We start from the raw sequence: 16603 nt of genomic DNA on the forward strand, positions 1-16603 counted from the left end.
GGCCCATGGCATAATAAAGTTTGGGAACCCCTGGTGTAAACAGAGTAGACAGAAGTCAACGTCAAAAGTCGAAGTAAATTTGTTATCAAAGTACACATATCTCACCTTGAGATTCATGTTCTTGCAGGCATTTACAGGAAAATAAAGAAATGCAATAGAATTTGTGGAAATCTCAACGTAAACAAAGACTGACAAACAATCAATCTGCAGTAGATTATGCAAATTAAAATAAGTAAATAAATAACACTGAGAGCATGAGTTGCAGAGTCCTTGAAAGTGAGTCTGTGGATTGAGGCGAATGAAGTTATCGAGGCCAGTTCAGGTTCCGGACGGTTAAAATTGTTCCTGAACCTGCTGGCGTGGGATCCAAGGCTCCTGCACCTTCCGCACGGTGGTAGAAAAGAGCATGGCCCAGATGGTGGAGGTCGTCAATGATGGATGCTGCCTTCTTGTAGCAGGGCTCAGTGGTGGGCGACTCGGAAAGGAGGCGTTTCTAACACAACAAATGTTAATTCTGGAATGTACTGGAAACGGGAGGAGGGGTGTGGCTGGTTGGTGGGAGGGAGAAAAGTAGATACAGATTTAATCACGGTGTTCAGCTGAACAAAAAGGGGGAAATATCTGCCTGGTGGAGGGTGGGAATGAGGGAAAACGGGAAGAACTGTTAGAACTGAAAGCAAAGAATCAGGAGATGCTGGAATCTGAAGCAAACGCCGAAAGCACCCAGACCCAAAACATTGGCTGGTCTCTCTTTCCACGTGCATTGGTTGACAGGCTGGGTTCTTACCGCTTTGCGGAGTCCTTGTTCCGGCAGAACCGAAAGTGAATTCGCTTCTGTGTCATAAACTTTAACGCGAGACTTCGTGGCGTTAATAGTTTCATGTTTTTTTAGAACAGAAGTATGTTTCTCCCGACGTGTTTGAACAGGGGGGATAAGTAAAATTTCAGGGGGGATAAGTAAAATTTGGCTTGGGGAGACTCTATATACCGTGTGACCAACAGGAGGCGCAAGAGACTGCTGTTTCTTGTACACAAATACATTTTGTGCACACTATGAGCTTTTTCCTTCCCCCCGTAAAATTTCTGCCCATTATAGGCAGGAAGGGATAGTCGGTCAGATAGACCATCAACTCATTTGCGGAGAATAGTTCTGATAGCCGTTCATGTTAAGTGGAGAGAGAGCGATAGAGGCCTCCTGTTACGAAATTCTGAGATAGACCCGTGGCTAACTCTCGGAGTGGCTCTTTGTGTTGCGATCTGATGTACTCCTTCGATTCAAATTCCTAGGGTTGGTGACCAGTTGGTGATAATAGTTTACAATCGCGAACGGTGGTATTTTTAAAAAAAACAGCCCGAACTAGTGGAGGATGAACAGAAGGAGAGATTGTGACTGTCAACTCGGTCCGAAGCCAGGAATTCCATCTGAATAATGTTAGATAGAACCAATAAATATTCAGGATTTTAACGGAGGGCTTCCGTAATTTTTTAAAACTCGCTAGGTGGTAGAGAGAAGTGCTAATTTATATTTTAAAAATCCCCAACCCTGATTTTTTTTGCATCTTAATGACTGATTAATTCTAGAAATATTGTCCAAAAAAGTACCGGAATGCTTCTGCACACCCAAAACAGCGCGCACCGAGCCCGAACTTGGATGGTGTCTCGGTAACTGAAGGAATTGGAGAGCCGAATCTACCAATTTGAGGTTTAGACAATTGATGAAAAAAACGTTTCCTCTTTCCCTTGTCGAACTTCACATGAACGTTAAAAGCATTCGCGCGGCACCCAAGCCAAATCCCGTGCCTCCGCTTCTCTGTTTCACGCCTGAATGGTTGAATCCAGACCATCCTTTCCACAGGCTCTCTCCACCCCTTTTTCCTAAGTTGTGTGTATTTTTTCCTTCCTCTCTCTCTCTCTCTCCCCCTCTGTGCTGGTGGTATTCTCTAGCTGTTCGCTTGCCGCTTCAGAGCGCGCCAGTGTGTGTGTATGTGTGTCTGAGGCTGAAGAGACGGTACACATACACATACACACACACTCACACAACTGCTGAAGATGTAAAAAGACCTACCCCGTGCCAAGTAGAACTACGCCTGCCTGCAGAGAAGGGATGCAGCCGGATTATAACGAAACTCTAAAACGGAAGGCTGAAGATAAAATACCATTGCTTATTACCAGTTGAACTACAATGTAAGTCGGTCATCAGAACGGTGACGGTGGAAAGACACGACAGTATCCAAGGCTGTGAGGGAGTGTGTGAGTGTGTGCGTGTGAGTGTGTGCGTGTGAGAGAGAGAGAGAGAGAGTGTGTGTGTGTGCATGTGTGTGTGTGTGCATGTGTGTGTGTGAGAGAGAGAGAAAGAGAGGTTTTAAAGATTGTGGATTTTGGACAACATCAGGATCAAATCCAAGGATTCTCCGCTGACCTCCGCATTCTAGCGAGAAAAGTTGAGATCTCGAGATCGGATTCAGTTGCTTCCTCCGTCTGACGGATTTCTTCAGCCGAGGTACATCCGTCCAAGCTCCGCTTTGACCAAAAGGGCTCGGATCTGCCCGCTGTCGCCGGGAGGGAAATTGTTCCCCAACTTGGCCCTTCCCGTTTGCCTGCGCATCATTCAAGGCCCTCGCTCAACCAATTACCCTTCTGTGCATCGGGGTGGATGTCTGTGGAGCACAAGCCCCCTCTCTACCTCCCGTTCACCCGCTGGAAGTTGCCTGGCAGTCTTGGCGCGCCCCCGCCCAGCGGCGATGCCAGGATGGGATTGTTGGTGTTCCTCGTTCTCTCTGGATTGTTCTCCCAAGTTTTTGGTAAGTCAAGGATCGGCAGGGAATGCGGGCTGAGCTTTGGGTCTGGAGTTGGTGGGGTGGAATACACAACGGCGTGACCCATGTTTTAAGGATTAAGGACACAATTCATCAACAGAAGAGCTCGTTATCTGAGACTGTATTTCCCTGTGTTGCAGATAGTTCTCCGGGTTAAGAGAAAATGCTTAACTTCAAAGACTCGGTTTCGGATTGAAACTCCCCTCCTTACCCCCTTGCGACGGGGAGGGGGTTAGCAGGGCTTTCATTATAAGTGCAAAGACTCGGACGGGAAAGTAGGCAAGGGTAGTCACTTGTGTGTGTGGGGCGGGGGGGGAGAGGTTCTTTTTGGAGATTGGAGACTTTTTGAGGTTGGAGAGAATTCTGCCCACCTCCCGCAGCAGGCAAGTGTCGAAAAGAATGTATTTTGGGATTGGCTGGGTAATATTTAATATTCGAAACCCCCAAACGGCTCCATCGTTATTGGGGAGAGCTTGAAATGTGGACTGATAAACCGGAATCCCTTGAGATCCGGGCTGGTGTATTTGCTGAGTGTATCTATTCCAATGCAGAATCCCTTGTCACAAAGGACTACACAGTACGCGGGCTCTCCTTGTGAGTGGGTACCAGTCAAAAATGTGCTCCGGACGGTGCGCTTGATGAAAAGGATGGGTCGGGGGTATGCTGAGATTGTGTGTGTGTGTGTGTGTGTGTGTGTGTGTGTGTTTGAGTGAGAGAAAGTGAAGGAACGTCTGTGTGTGGCTAGGAGTGTGTGTAAGTGTGTATAAGCCCGGGTGTCTGAGTATGAGAGAAAGAATGTGTCTATCAATGTGTTTCTTTCTCTGAGGGCATCTGTATGTGCACAAACGTGTGTGTATTTGCGTTAGTATGTTGTGCGTGCGTGTGAGAGAAACGCCTGTTTTATCACTGAGTGCGTGTACAAAGTGTATAACGATGGGAGAAAGAATGCGTGTCTATGGATGTGTGTCAATGAGTGTAACTATGTATGTACAACGTGCGTGTGTGTCTGTGCGCAGGGGACGTGCAGATGTCCCTGAGATGCTGAGATGGTCCCGATATTTGCTCGCATCCACAGACCCCGAGACCACTGCCAACCCCGCCCACACCCGGGGCCATTCGTAGGACATTCACAATGCTGTTTCCGGGCCAGTGAACAATCCAGCCGGCAGCTTTCGTTAGGGATACTTGTTAATTCCCTGTCAACTGGTCCTTAATTTCCATAATCTTGATCTCTAGCCTTTACCGAACCCCTCACCTTCATCCACCCACCTTCCCAATTCATCCAGTTTCCAAACCCACCCCTACTCCTTTCACCTCCCCCCCTTGCCTCTCTCCATCCCCCTCCAAACCCTACTCCCCTTCCCCATCACTGGTTCCCCTTCTCTCTGCCCCTCCCTCCCTCCACTTTCCTCTCCTCCCCTCCCTTCCTCCCTCCCTTCTCCTCTCCCTCTGCCTCCCACTGCCTCTCCCATCACTTCTGCCCATTTCCCCTTCCATCCACAATCCAACCCCCCCAAACCTCTGTCCCATCTCTGTTTCCCCGTCTCCCTACACTCTCCCTTTGTCTCGCCACCTCTGGTTCCCCTTCCCTCTACACTCTTCCCCGCCCCACTCTCCCTTCCTTTGTCTCTCCACCTCTCATTCCCCTTCTCCCCACATTCTTCCCCACTTCCTCCCTCTGCCTGTTCTTTCTACCTCTCCTTTCCCCTTCTTCCCACACTCTCCCCCTTCTCCCTCCCTCTGTCTCTCCATCTCTGAGTTCCCCTCTTCCTCTCCACTCCCCCACCCACCAGTGCACTTCTCTCTCCTCCCTCAGCCCAATAACCCAGTGAGTAATCATGTGCTTTCATCCAGAGCTTCACCCAATTATTTCTATTTAACAATTTACTGCATTAAACCGCTGCTACATTGAAGATGCAAAGAATTGCAAAATGCCTTTCGATAAGAATCCATTTATTGTGAGTTATTACCAAAATAAACTCAGTCTCAGTCAGTCAGAATAACCCATTCCAAGTGCAATTGTCTTTCACCTTAATAGTACCAACCCGATTTACAGTAACAACCTTATTTATATTTTTAATCAAAATAATTGGATAACTCGTTTTAACCCTTTTCTGTGTACTCCTTCCAAAAAAAAGGGACAAAATGATCAGTCTGCATCCATCAGTGACATCGTAAGAGGGCAGAATTTCCCAGATCTTCTCATTCACAATACACTATGTTAGATTTAATTCAGAATCAGGCTTAATATCACCAGCACATGTCATGAAATATGCTGTTTTTGCAGCAGCTGTACATTGCAATGCACAATAAAAACATCTATAAATTATAATAACAAATATTTACAATTAAATAAGCAGTGCAAAAAGAAAGCAAAAAAATTAGTGAGGTTGCATTCATAGATTCAATGCCTATTCAGAAATCTGATGGTGAAGGGGAAGAAGCTGTTCCTAAATTGCTGAGTGTGTGTCTTCAGTCTCCTGGACTTCTTTCTTGATGGTGGCAGTGAGAAGAGGGCATGTCCTGGGTGGAGGGGGTCCTAAATGACGGATACTGCCTTTTTGAGGCATCACCTTTTGAAGATGTCCTGGATGCCGGAGAGGCTAGCACCCACGATGGTGCTGGCAGAGTTTGCAACCCTTGGCAGCTTTTCCCGATCCTGTGCATTGGAGCCTCCATACCAGATGGTGATGCAAATCTCTCTTTAGAACTACACCTGTAGAAATTTTGCAAGCGTCATGTCCTGTCTCGCTTCCCTGGGAGGGTGGGGGTGAATTAGTGCAACTGTAGCTGCAGAATTGGCAAAGGTAAAAGAGGGGTGACAATGGGAGAGTGGTAAGAAAGCGCCGTGGAAGGCAGGGGAGAGGGGAAGGGAGAGAGAGGCTGACTGACTGACCAAAGACAGGAAGAAAGGGAACATCAAACAGAACAGCACTGGACAGCCGCTTGGCCCACAATACTGTTCAGTTCAAAATTTAATCACCTGTTTAATCTAAGTACTCATGCGCTCAGTGGTCACTTTATAAGGTACAGGAGTGCCACCCGCTATGGTCTTCTGCTGCTGCAGCCCATCCACTTCATGGTTCGATGTGCTGTGCATTCAGAGATGTTTCTCTGCACACCACTGTTGTAATGTGTGGTTGTCACCTTCCTGTCAGTTTGAACCAGTCTGGCCATTCTCCCCTGATTGTTCATTAACAAGGCATTTTCACCCACAGAACTGCCGCTCACGGGATTTTTTTTTTGTTTTTCACACCATTCTCTGTAAACTCTAGATTCTGTCATGTGTGAAAATCCACAGGAGTTCAACAGTTTCTGAGATACTCAAACCACCCTGTCTGGCACCAGCAGTCATTCCACAGTCCAAGTCACATTTCTTCCCATTCTGATGTTTAGTCTGAACAACAACCAAACCTCTTGACCATGGCTGCATGCTTTTAATGCATTGAGTTGCTGCCGCGTGATTGCCTGATTAGATACTTGCATTAACGAGCAGGTATATCTAACAAAATGGCCACTCAGTGTATTTCACCATGTATTACCTTGAGATTCATTTTCCTGCAGGTATTTACAGAAAAACTAAAAAAAACAATAGAATTTATGAAAAGCTATATTTAACAAAGACTATCAACCAACATGCAATAGGGGACAATAAACAAACCAATAAATATAACAGAGTTGTTCAGATCTTGATGCCAATATATATTAAATGTTCTCCTCCTGAGTATCATCCATATCCCTCCATTCCCTTCATATTCATATGTCTGTCGAAAAGCCTCTTCGGCCCCACCAAACTGCCTGATTCTCTTACCACCCCCGGTCACACATTCTAGGCACCCACCACTCTCTGTGTAGTAAAAGAAAAAAAAACTTGCTCCTCATGTCACCTTTAAACTTCACTCTCTAACCTTCACCCTCTAACCTTAAAATGCATTTCCTCTGGTGCAACACACACAAATGCTGGGGAAACCCAGCAAGTCAGGTAGCATCTATAGAAATGAATAAACAGCCAGCGTTTCGGGCTGAGACACTTCATCAAGGCTGGATAGGAAGAGGGAAGAAGTCAGAATGAGAAAGTGGAGGGAGGGGAAGGAGGATAAGCTAGATGGTGATAGGTGAAGCCAGGTGGATGGGGGAGGGGAGATGAAGGAAGAAGTTGGGAGCTGATAGGTGGAAAAGGTAAAGGGCTAGAGAAGAAGGAATTTGAAGGAAAAGGAGCATGGAGCATGTTTCGCATTTCTAACCTAGGATAAATATCCTGAATGTCTACCCTATCTATGCCCCTGATAATTTTTAAATCCTGTAGCACGTCACCCCTCAGCCTTTGAGGCTCTAGAGCAAGCAACCAAAGATTGTCCAACCGTTTGTCCAATTCACACAGAGAGGGGTGGGTGCGTGGAATGCACTGCCAGTGACGGCGGTGGGAGCGGATACAATAGGGTCTATTAAGATAGGTACATGGAGCTTAGAAAAATAGAGGGCTATGTGGTAGGGAAATTCTTGGCAGTTTCTAGAGTAGGTTACACAGCACTGTGGGCCGAAAGGCCTGTAATGTGCTGTAAATTTCTATGTTCTATGTTAGCTCAGTCGGATATTCATTGTAAAACCACCACCTCCTGACTGCACTGTGACCAGCTGGGATAAGAGAAACACCTCTTCGACAGAAATTTTAAAAATCTTTAGCAGGTTTAATTTCCTCTCCGTGCACCTGTTAACACATGGGCGGAAATTCCTACCCACACTTTTTAGCTCAGGATTTAGAAGAGTGAGATAATTATTTCAGCATCTGGCCTTGGAGTGAACCTGAAGTGTGAGGACTGCGGGCAGCAACGACCATACTGTAAAGATTCTGGTGACAGAAATAACACCAGAATCTTTAACATGAGAAAATCTGCAAATGCTGGAAAGCTAAAGCAACACATGCAAAATGCTGGGGGGGGATCTCAGCAGGCTAGGCAGCATCTATGGAAAAATCTATGGTCAGCATTTTGGGCTCAGTAGGAGTCCTGATAAAGGGGCTTATCCCAAAACATCAAATAGAACATAGAATACAGCACAGTACAGGCCCTTCGGCCCACAATGTTGTGCTGACCCTCAAACCCTGCCTCCCATACAAGCCCCAACCTTAAATTCCTCCATATACCTGTCTAGTAGTCTCTTAAACTTCACTAGTATATCTGCCTCCACCACTGACTCAGGTAGTGCATTCCACACACCAACCACTCTGAGTAAAAAACCTTCCTCTAATATCCCCCTTGAACTTCCCACCCCTTACCTTAAAGCCATGTCCTCTTGTATTGAGCAGTGGTGCCCTGGGGAAGAGGCGCTGGCTATCCACTCTATCTATTCCTCTTATTATCTTGTACACCTCTATCATGTCTCCTCTCATCCTCCTTCTCTCCAAAGAGTAAAGCCCTAGCTCCCTTAATCTCTGATCATAATCCATACTCTCTAAACCAGACAGCATCCTGGTGAATCTCCTTTGTAAACCTATTGTAACCTGACCCTATTGTATCCGCTTCCACTGCCGTCACTGGCAGTGCACTCCATGCACCCACCACTCCCCGTGTTGTAAATTGGACAAATGGTTGGTCAAACTTCGATTGCTTACTCTAGACCCTCAAAGGCTGAGGGGTGACATGCTACAGGATTTAAATGTTTACTCTTTCCCAGAGATGCTGTCTGGCCTGCTGAGTTCCTCCAGTATTTTGTGTGTATTGCACCAGCGTCTTTGCAGGCTTCTACCTTCTGAAAGCTATACCCTTAATTATGTATTCAATGTAAATTTGTTATCAAGGTATGTATATCTCACCCTGTACTGCCTTGAGATTCATTTTCTTGCAGGCATTTACAGGAAAACAAAGAAATACAGCAGAATTTATGAAAACTACATATAAACTAAGTCTGTCAACCAATGTGCAAAAAGAGGACAAATAGTCCAAATAGAAAAAGAGACTGAGAACATGAGTTATAGAGTCCTCGAAAGTGAGTCTGTAGGCCGGGAAGTCAGTTCAGTGTTGAGGTGAGTGAAGTTATCCATGCTGTTTCAGGGTTCTGAAGGTTGTAGCGTAATAGTTGTTCCTGAACCTGGAGGTGTGGGACCTAAGGGTTTTGTAACTCCTGCCTGATGGTAGAGGCGAGGAGAGAGCATGGCTTGGATTGTAGTGGTCCTTGGCAATGGGTGTTGCTTTTCTGTGGCAGTGCTCAATTCTGGGGAGGACTTTGCTTGTGATTGACTGACCTGTATCCACCACTCTCTGCAAACTTTTCCTTTCCTAGGCATTAGTGTTTCCCTACCAAGAAAAAGTTAACCAACCAAAAGTTAGGCCATGTTGCAACCAGTCAGTATACTCCCAATTTGTATCTATAGAAGTTTGTCGAAGTTCTAGATGACATGTTGAATCGACGCAGACTTCTAAGGAAGTAGAGATGCTGTTGTGCTTTCTTTGATATGGCACTTATGTCCTGGTCCCAGGACGGATCCTCGAATATGGCAACGCCAAGGAATTTAAAGAAACTAATCCTCTCCACTGCCGATCTCCTAATGAGGACTGGCCCATGGACTCCCGATTTCCTGTGCCTGTGGTCAATATTCAGCTCCTTTGTTTTGCTGATACTGAGTGAGAGGTGGCTGTTGTGGCATTTGATAATGATTCCAAATCAATACAGTGGCTCGTCATCACTCAATTCATTTTCATCTCTGCGCTCCCTCCCTTCTTTCTCGTTATTTCCTTTTTATCGAATGTTTAGGAAGAATCAAGGGTTCTGATATCCCCCTATACTTTCCTCCATTCACCTTAAAATTATGCCTCAGGATGGAGGGACGTCGAATTAGAACAGAGATGAGGCAGAATTTCTATACTCAGAGAGCAGGTAATCAGTGGAATACATTGCCACAGGCGGCTGTGAAGGCCAAGTCATTAGGTACATTTAAGGCAGAGATTGATAGATTCTTGATCAGTCAGAGGATGAAGGGATATGGGAAGAAGGCAGGAGATTGGGGCTGAGAGTGAAAATGGATCATCCGTGATGAAATGATGGATCAGACTTGATGAGCCAAATAGCCTAATTTTTCTCCTATATCTATGGTCTCAAGGTAGGTTTTCTACACAGTGAGTGGTGGCTGTGTGGAACACGCTGCCAGGAGTGGTGGTAGAGGCGGATACATTAGGGATATTTAAAGAGCTCTTAGATAGGCACATGGATGATAGAAAAATGGAGGGTTCTGTAGGAGGGGAGGGTTCTGTAGGAGGGGAGGGTTAGATTGACCTTGGAGTAGGTTAAAAGGTCGGCACAACATTCTGGGCTAAAGGGCTTGTACTGTGGTGTTATGTTCTATGTTAAATAATCTTGAACGGAAACCTTTCCCCCAGAAGGAATTACTAAAATCAAGGGAGTATGGGTTTAAGATCAAAAGCAAGTATTTAAAAGGGACATCAGGAGCAGGAACTTCACACAAAGGGTGGTGTGTATTTGGAATAATCTGTCAGAAGTAATGTTTGAGACAGAACCTTTAGCAATTTTTAAAAGCCATCATGAATAGTACATGGATAGGAGAAGCTTAGATCATAAGACTAAAAGATATAGGAGCAGAATTAGGCCATTTGGCCTATCGAGTCTGCTCCACCATTTCATCATGGCTGATTCAATTTTCCTCTCAGCCCCAATGTCCTGCCTTCTCTCCATATCTCTTCATGCCCTGACCAGTCAAGAATCTATCAACCTCTGCGATAAAGGTTTGGCCTCCACAGTTGCCTGTGGCAAAGAATTCCATTGATTCACCACTTTGAGGGCTATGGGCCAAACACAGGAAGATGGGACAAGCTCACTGGTCAACAGCGATGGCATGGATGAGATGGGCTGAAGGGCCTGTTTACATACTGAATGACTCTGGCTCTGTGACTCTAGTTATAATCATTGCCCATGTGTGGGTTTGTGCGGTGTCCTGACTGGCCCCTTATCTGCTTGGCTTCCTCCTGCCATGCCATGGAGTCATACAGTACCACCGCACAGAAACAGGCCCATGAGCCCATCTTTGCCCTACCCGGCTTTCTGCCTGGCCTCATTTAACAATGATGGGGACTATTTCCTATTCAGATTAACTTACTGATTTATTAAAATTTATAGTGAAATGTGTTGTTTGCATTAACAACCAATACAACCTAAGGGTGTGTCCTCCATACCCTCCATTCATGTATATACCAAACTTCTCGGAAATGTTACAGGTCAGCCTGTTTCTATCACTTCCACTGGCAGCTCATTTCACACTCGCGCCACCCTCGGGTATTAAGGAGGTTCTCCTTAAGTGATTCACCTTTCATCCTAAACCTAGGGCGTGTGGTTCTGGTCTGTCCATACATTCACCCCACTTGTACTCCACATAATCTTGTACACCTGGTGGCAGCTTGCAGTGTACTGTGGCTGCCTGGCTTCTGAAAGCACCATGCTGATTGGAAAAGGCTTCAAGAGATTTTGCTGGTGAATAATGTGGCAAAATGTTGGCCTTTGTAGTTGTGCTTTGGAAATAGACGGAGAACACCAAGCCTTCCTTCCAATGGGAAACAGTGAGAAAAGACACAGTGTGGCCATGGACGTTGTGTCCTAGCTGTCACCTGCGAGCCAGGGCAGTGTGATATGGAGAGCAAATTGCCCATGCAGCAGGCTCCCCTGCTTCATGCAGCTGATGAATCTAAAGGAACAGTAGAGACCAATACAGTTTGGCACCAGCAGTGTCCCAGGAGTTGCCAGTCAGTATTGAACTCAATGTAGGTCCAGCTTAGGGACCCCAGCTCTGGACTTTACCCTCTGGGTTTCCTCAGGAAGTCTTCCCCATGAGTGGGTACAGCCACAGGGGAGCAGAGGTTTGAGATCAGAGTAAAGAACCGAAAAGACATGACCGGATATTATTATGGGATCGTTCACCTTACTCCTTTAATATTTTGGTCTTTTTCCTACCTTGTCTGCAGACTGCAGATACTGAGCTACTTACTGTACCTTCTAAAGATGTGATCACTGACAAAAATGATTTGGGGAATAAAAGGGTTAATGTATAAAGCGCCTTTCTCCCCATCCTCTGGGTTTTTCCCCCCCTCCCCCTTTTCCTTCTCCCTGGGCCTCCTGTCCCATGATCCTCTCATATCCCCTTTGCCAATCACCTGTCCAGCTCTTGGCTCCATCCCTCCCACTCCTGTCTTCTCCTATCATTTTGGATCTCCCCCTCCCCCTCCCACTTTCAAATCTCTGACTAGCTCTTCCTTCAGTTAGTCCTGATGAAGGTCCTCGGCCCGAAACGTGGACTGTACTTCTTCCTAGCGATGCTGCCTGGCCTGCTGCGTTCACCAGCAACTTTGATGTGTGTTGCTTGAATTTTCAGCATCTGCGGAATTCCTTGTGTAAAGAGCATTTGATGGCACAGGGCCTTTACTCATTGAAGTTCAAAAGAATGAGGGAGAATCTCATTGTAACTTATTGAATGTTGAAAGTCTTCCATAGAGTGGATGTGGAGTGGATGTTTCCTATAGTGGGGAGTCTAGGACCAGAGGACACAGATAGAGTGGATGTGGAGAGGATGTTTCCTATAGTGGGGAGTCTAGGACCAGAGGACACAGATAGAGTGGATGTGGAGAGGATGTTTACTATAGTGGGGGAGTCTAGGACCAGAGGACACAGATAGAGTGGATGTGGAGAGGATGTTTCCTATAGTGGGGAGTCTTGGACCAGAGGGCACAGCCTCAGAGTAGAGAGACATCCATTCAGAACCGAGATGAGGAGGACTTTCACAGTCAGAGAGTGGTGAATCTGTGGAATTTATTGCCGCAGACAGCTCAGGAGGGCAAGTCATTGGATATATCTAAAGCAGAGATTGATAGGTTCATAATTATTAAGGGTGTAAAACGTTATTAGCAGAAGGGAGAAGGATGAGGCTGAGAGGAATAATAAATCAGCCATGATGGAATGGTGGAAGAGACTTGATGGGCTGAATGGCCTAGTTCTGGTCCTGTGGTCTTGTGATGTAAAGGAAGTTTGGATGTAATGGAGGCTACCCGGAGTGAACATAATTAACCAACTCAAGGAAACTGTCAGCCGAGATCTGAGTGGGTTCTCTCATACAGAATGTAATTAATATGCTGGATTGTTTGTAGATGTATGAAGCAGATGCAATTAACTAGTCAGCCAAAAGAAGCAACATAATTTATTCCGTCTTTTACAGATCGCTCTTGCCTGATTGCTCCTGTGTCACATTTGTTCAAAGTTATAATGCAGGATATGTGGGGAAAGCAAAACATTTCCTGTCTGCTCTCTCACCTTTGCTTACTCCCAGCGCCAGTGTCCTTTTATCACCAACCCAACCAGCAATCACATTGACCCCTTTCTACAGTAGGTTGAACGAGCCTTTGTTTCGTCAGGCTAGGCACCTATTACCTCAACATCTGGACCAGGGTCCTTTCAGTGTGAAACAGCTGTGCATCCTGATCCCTTCCCAGCCCATCACTTCAGTTACACACAAAATAATCTGCAGATGCTGAGGTCAAAGCAACACTCACAACACGCTGGAGGAACTCAGCAGGTCGGGCAGAATCTATGGAAAAGATCGGTCGACGTTTCGGGCCCTTCCTGATGAAGGGTTCTGGCCCGAAACGTCAACCGATCTTTTCCACGGATGCTGCCTGACTTGCTGAGTTCCTCCAGCGTGTTGTGACCATCACTTCAGTTGCTCTCTGCCGGTTGAGGATTGGTGAGTGGCATGGTAGCTGAGGCTGTTGCTGGACTGAAGGATTGCTGTAATGTTAGAGAGAGTCAAAGAGCATTTCAGCACAGAAACAAGCCCTTTGGCCCATTCAGTACATGCCAAAGTATTTTTCTGCCTAGTTCTGTCAACCTGCACCTGAACCACAGGCCTCCATAATCCTCCTATGATGTACCTATCCAAATTTCTCTTAAATATTGTTGTCGAATGGGCGTCCCCACAGACATGAGATTCTGCACATGTTGGAAATCAAGAGCAACACCACACAAAATGCTGATTGGACTCAGCAGATCAGGCAGCATCTATGGAGAGGAAGAATGAGCCAGCATTTTGGGTTGAGACTTTTCATCAGGACTCTTCTGCTGCCTTTTCCACTGGCAACATTTTTCATGCTTAGGTTGCCCTCTGACTGAAGAAATTCCCTCCTCATGTTCCTCTTAAACATTTCACCTTTCACCCTTAATCCATGACCTGTAGTTGTAGTCTCGTGCAACCTCAGTGGAAAAAGCCTGCTTGCATTTACCTTATCTATACCCCTCATAATTTGGTATACATCTGTCAAATCTCCCCTCATTTTCCTACGCTTCAGGGAATACAGTCCTAACCTATTCAACTTTTCCCTATAACTCAGGTCCTCAAGCCCCAGCAACATCCTTGTAAATCTGCCCTGTACTCTTTCAATCTTATTGCTATCTTTCCTATAGGTAGGTGATTGGAACTGCACAAATACTCCAAAGTAGAGCTCACCCACATCTTGTATATCTTCAATATAACAACCCAATTCCTCCATTCAAACTAGATAAACCACTCAAGGGGTGATCACCAGGCTAATGTTTGAAAGGATTTGAGACTCATACACATCCCTCGACTAATGGATGTGTATAGACATAGAGTGACTGACATTTGGAACTGAGGTCAAACTCAATCATCCATGATCTTATTGAACGGGATATCAGATTAGATCGGCTGAATAAGCAGCTCCTGCTCCCATTTGGAATGTGGAAGGAAATTGGAGCACCAGGAGGAAACTCCATACGGTCATAGTGAGAATGTACAAACTCCTTACGGACAGAGGCACACATCGAATCACTGGCACTCTGAAGAGTTGTGTGAACCACAGCACTACTCTGCCACTTAAGAAGGACAGATGCAGGGGAACACCACCACCTTCGGGTTCCTTTCCTGGTCGCTTACCCAGTATTTTCACTGGGTCTTGAGTCCCAGGACTCACTGTAGTGAGCTGGTCCAGCAATAGAAAGGCAGACCCAATTGATCTGTGTGGAATGAAATCCAACAGGGTGTGATTGGATTGTCTGAAGCACTGTTATTTTCCTGAGGTGTGCACAGAGCTTTCAAACCCTCTATCCAAAACAGCAGTTGTTTGCACAAGAGGTTACAGTACTGCATGCAGAGTGGAGCTGGGCATCAGATAGAGACCCTTCACATCAATAGCTTAATGATAATGCGGAGAACAGCTGTAAGTGTGAGCGCTGCTCATTCCTAACACTCAGCCACAGGCGTAGTTGCTCAGCTTAGTTTTCCCCTACCAATAAATAGCGCTCACCACTCTCCACTCTCTGAAGCTCAAATACTGTTTTCTTCTTCTTAAATCTCTTTCTGCACTACTTACTTAATTTTTTATATATATATCAGGTACTGGTGCTGCAAAAATAACTAATTTCACAACATATGCTAGTGATATTAAACCTGATTCTGATTATGATCCCTGTAAAAGCCAAAAAGGCAATTGAATCCAATATTGACCGCAGTGAAGTTTTTGATCCTCTCCTTTGTATTCTTCTCTCCACCTTTTCCCCCTCCTGTCTTTCTATCTTTCTAGCTTTCTTTCACTGTGGAAAGCATCCTATCTGAATGCATCATGGCTGGGTGTGGCAACCACTCTGAGACCACAACAAGGGTCATTAAGAAAGCTTTTGGCACACTGGCCTTCGTAAATCAAAGTATTGAGCACAGGATTTGGGATGTTATGTTGAAGTTGTATAAGGCATCGGTGAGGCTTTATTTGGAGTACTGCGTGCAGTTTTGGTCACCTACCTACAGGAAAGATATCGATAAGATTGAAAGAGTGCAGAGAAAATTTACAAGGACGTTGCCAGGACTTGAGGACCTGAATTATAGGGAAAGGTTGAATAGGTTAGGACTTTATTCCTTGGAGTGTAGGAGAATAAAGGGAGATTTGTCTTACAGGTAATTTCTTGTTAACTATCAGTGACAAAAGTCACTGCTTTTTGAACATAAACAAACACAACTGACACTATTTAAAAACTGTTCACTCTAAGTATGGTGTAATGTCTAATGGCCGCACAAGCGCACGTGACTGACTATAGTTAGAAACTGTTTGGCAACAGTCTTTTGTCTCAATTAAGCAGCATAGCACCCCAAATAAATATTACTATTACTATTACTATTACTATTACATATTACTATTTAACTATTTATGGTTTTATTACTATTTATTATTTATGGTGCAACTGTAACGAAAACCGATTTCCCCCAGGATCAATAAAGTACGACTATGACTATGACTATAAACAAAGGGAATCCCAGCTATTTTATCAATTAGATTTTGTTCTTTAAGAGTTGTCTCAAATAAGCAGCTGCCAGATTAACCGATGGCCTAATTAACCAGAATCCTCTGTATTCCCAAATCAGAATCAGGTTTAATATAATTTACATATGTCATGAAATTTGTTGGTTTGTCATAGCAATACATTGCAATTCATAAAAACAATAGCTAATATGTATTAAAAAGTTCAATTTAAAAAGTAGTTTCATTAGAGAGCAAAACTTGTGAGGTAGTGTTCATGGTCTATTCAGAAACCTGATAGCGGAGGGCAAGAAGCTGTTTCTGAAACATCGAGTGTATGTCTTCAAGCTCCTGTACTTCGTCCCTGATGGTGGCAATGAGAAGAGGCCATGTCCCAAGTGGTGGGGGTCCTTAATGATTCCTGAAATGTCTGTGGTTCCTTTTGCAACCAAGAATTGATTATGCAAATCTGGCATTATAACTAGGAGAAAA

The 16603-nt window shown here is 45.1% G+C and overlaps 1 protein-coding gene across 5 annotated transcripts in view; it reads left to right on the plus strand.

Moving 5' to 3' along the window:
• Positions 1-1898: 1898 nt before the first annotated feature.
• The window catches only part of robo2 (roundabout, axon guidance receptor, homolog 2 (Drosophila)), a 620252-nt gene continuing 605547 nt past the window's right edge, over positions 1899-16603 (plus strand). For 3 of the 5 annotated variants that reach the window (XM_072259833.1, XM_072259836.1, XM_072259834.1), the window contains exon 1: positions 1899-2801. In XM_072259833.1, coding sequence (XP_072115934.1) covers positions 2654-2801 — 148 coding nt within the window. In that variant the 5' untranslated portion in view covers positions 1899-2653. The remainder of the gene's footprint in view (positions 2802-16603) is intronic. The other 2 variants (XM_072259835.1, XM_072259839.1) reach the window with 1 other exon arrangement.

The sequence above is a fragment of the Mobula birostris genome, chromosome 6, assembly GCF_030028105.1.
Source record: "Mobula birostris isolate sMobBir1 chromosome 6, sMobBir1.hap1, whole genome shotgun sequence".
Taxonomy (NCBI): Eukaryota; Metazoa; Chordata; class Chondrichthyes; order Myliobatiformes; family Myliobatidae; genus Mobula; species Mobula birostris.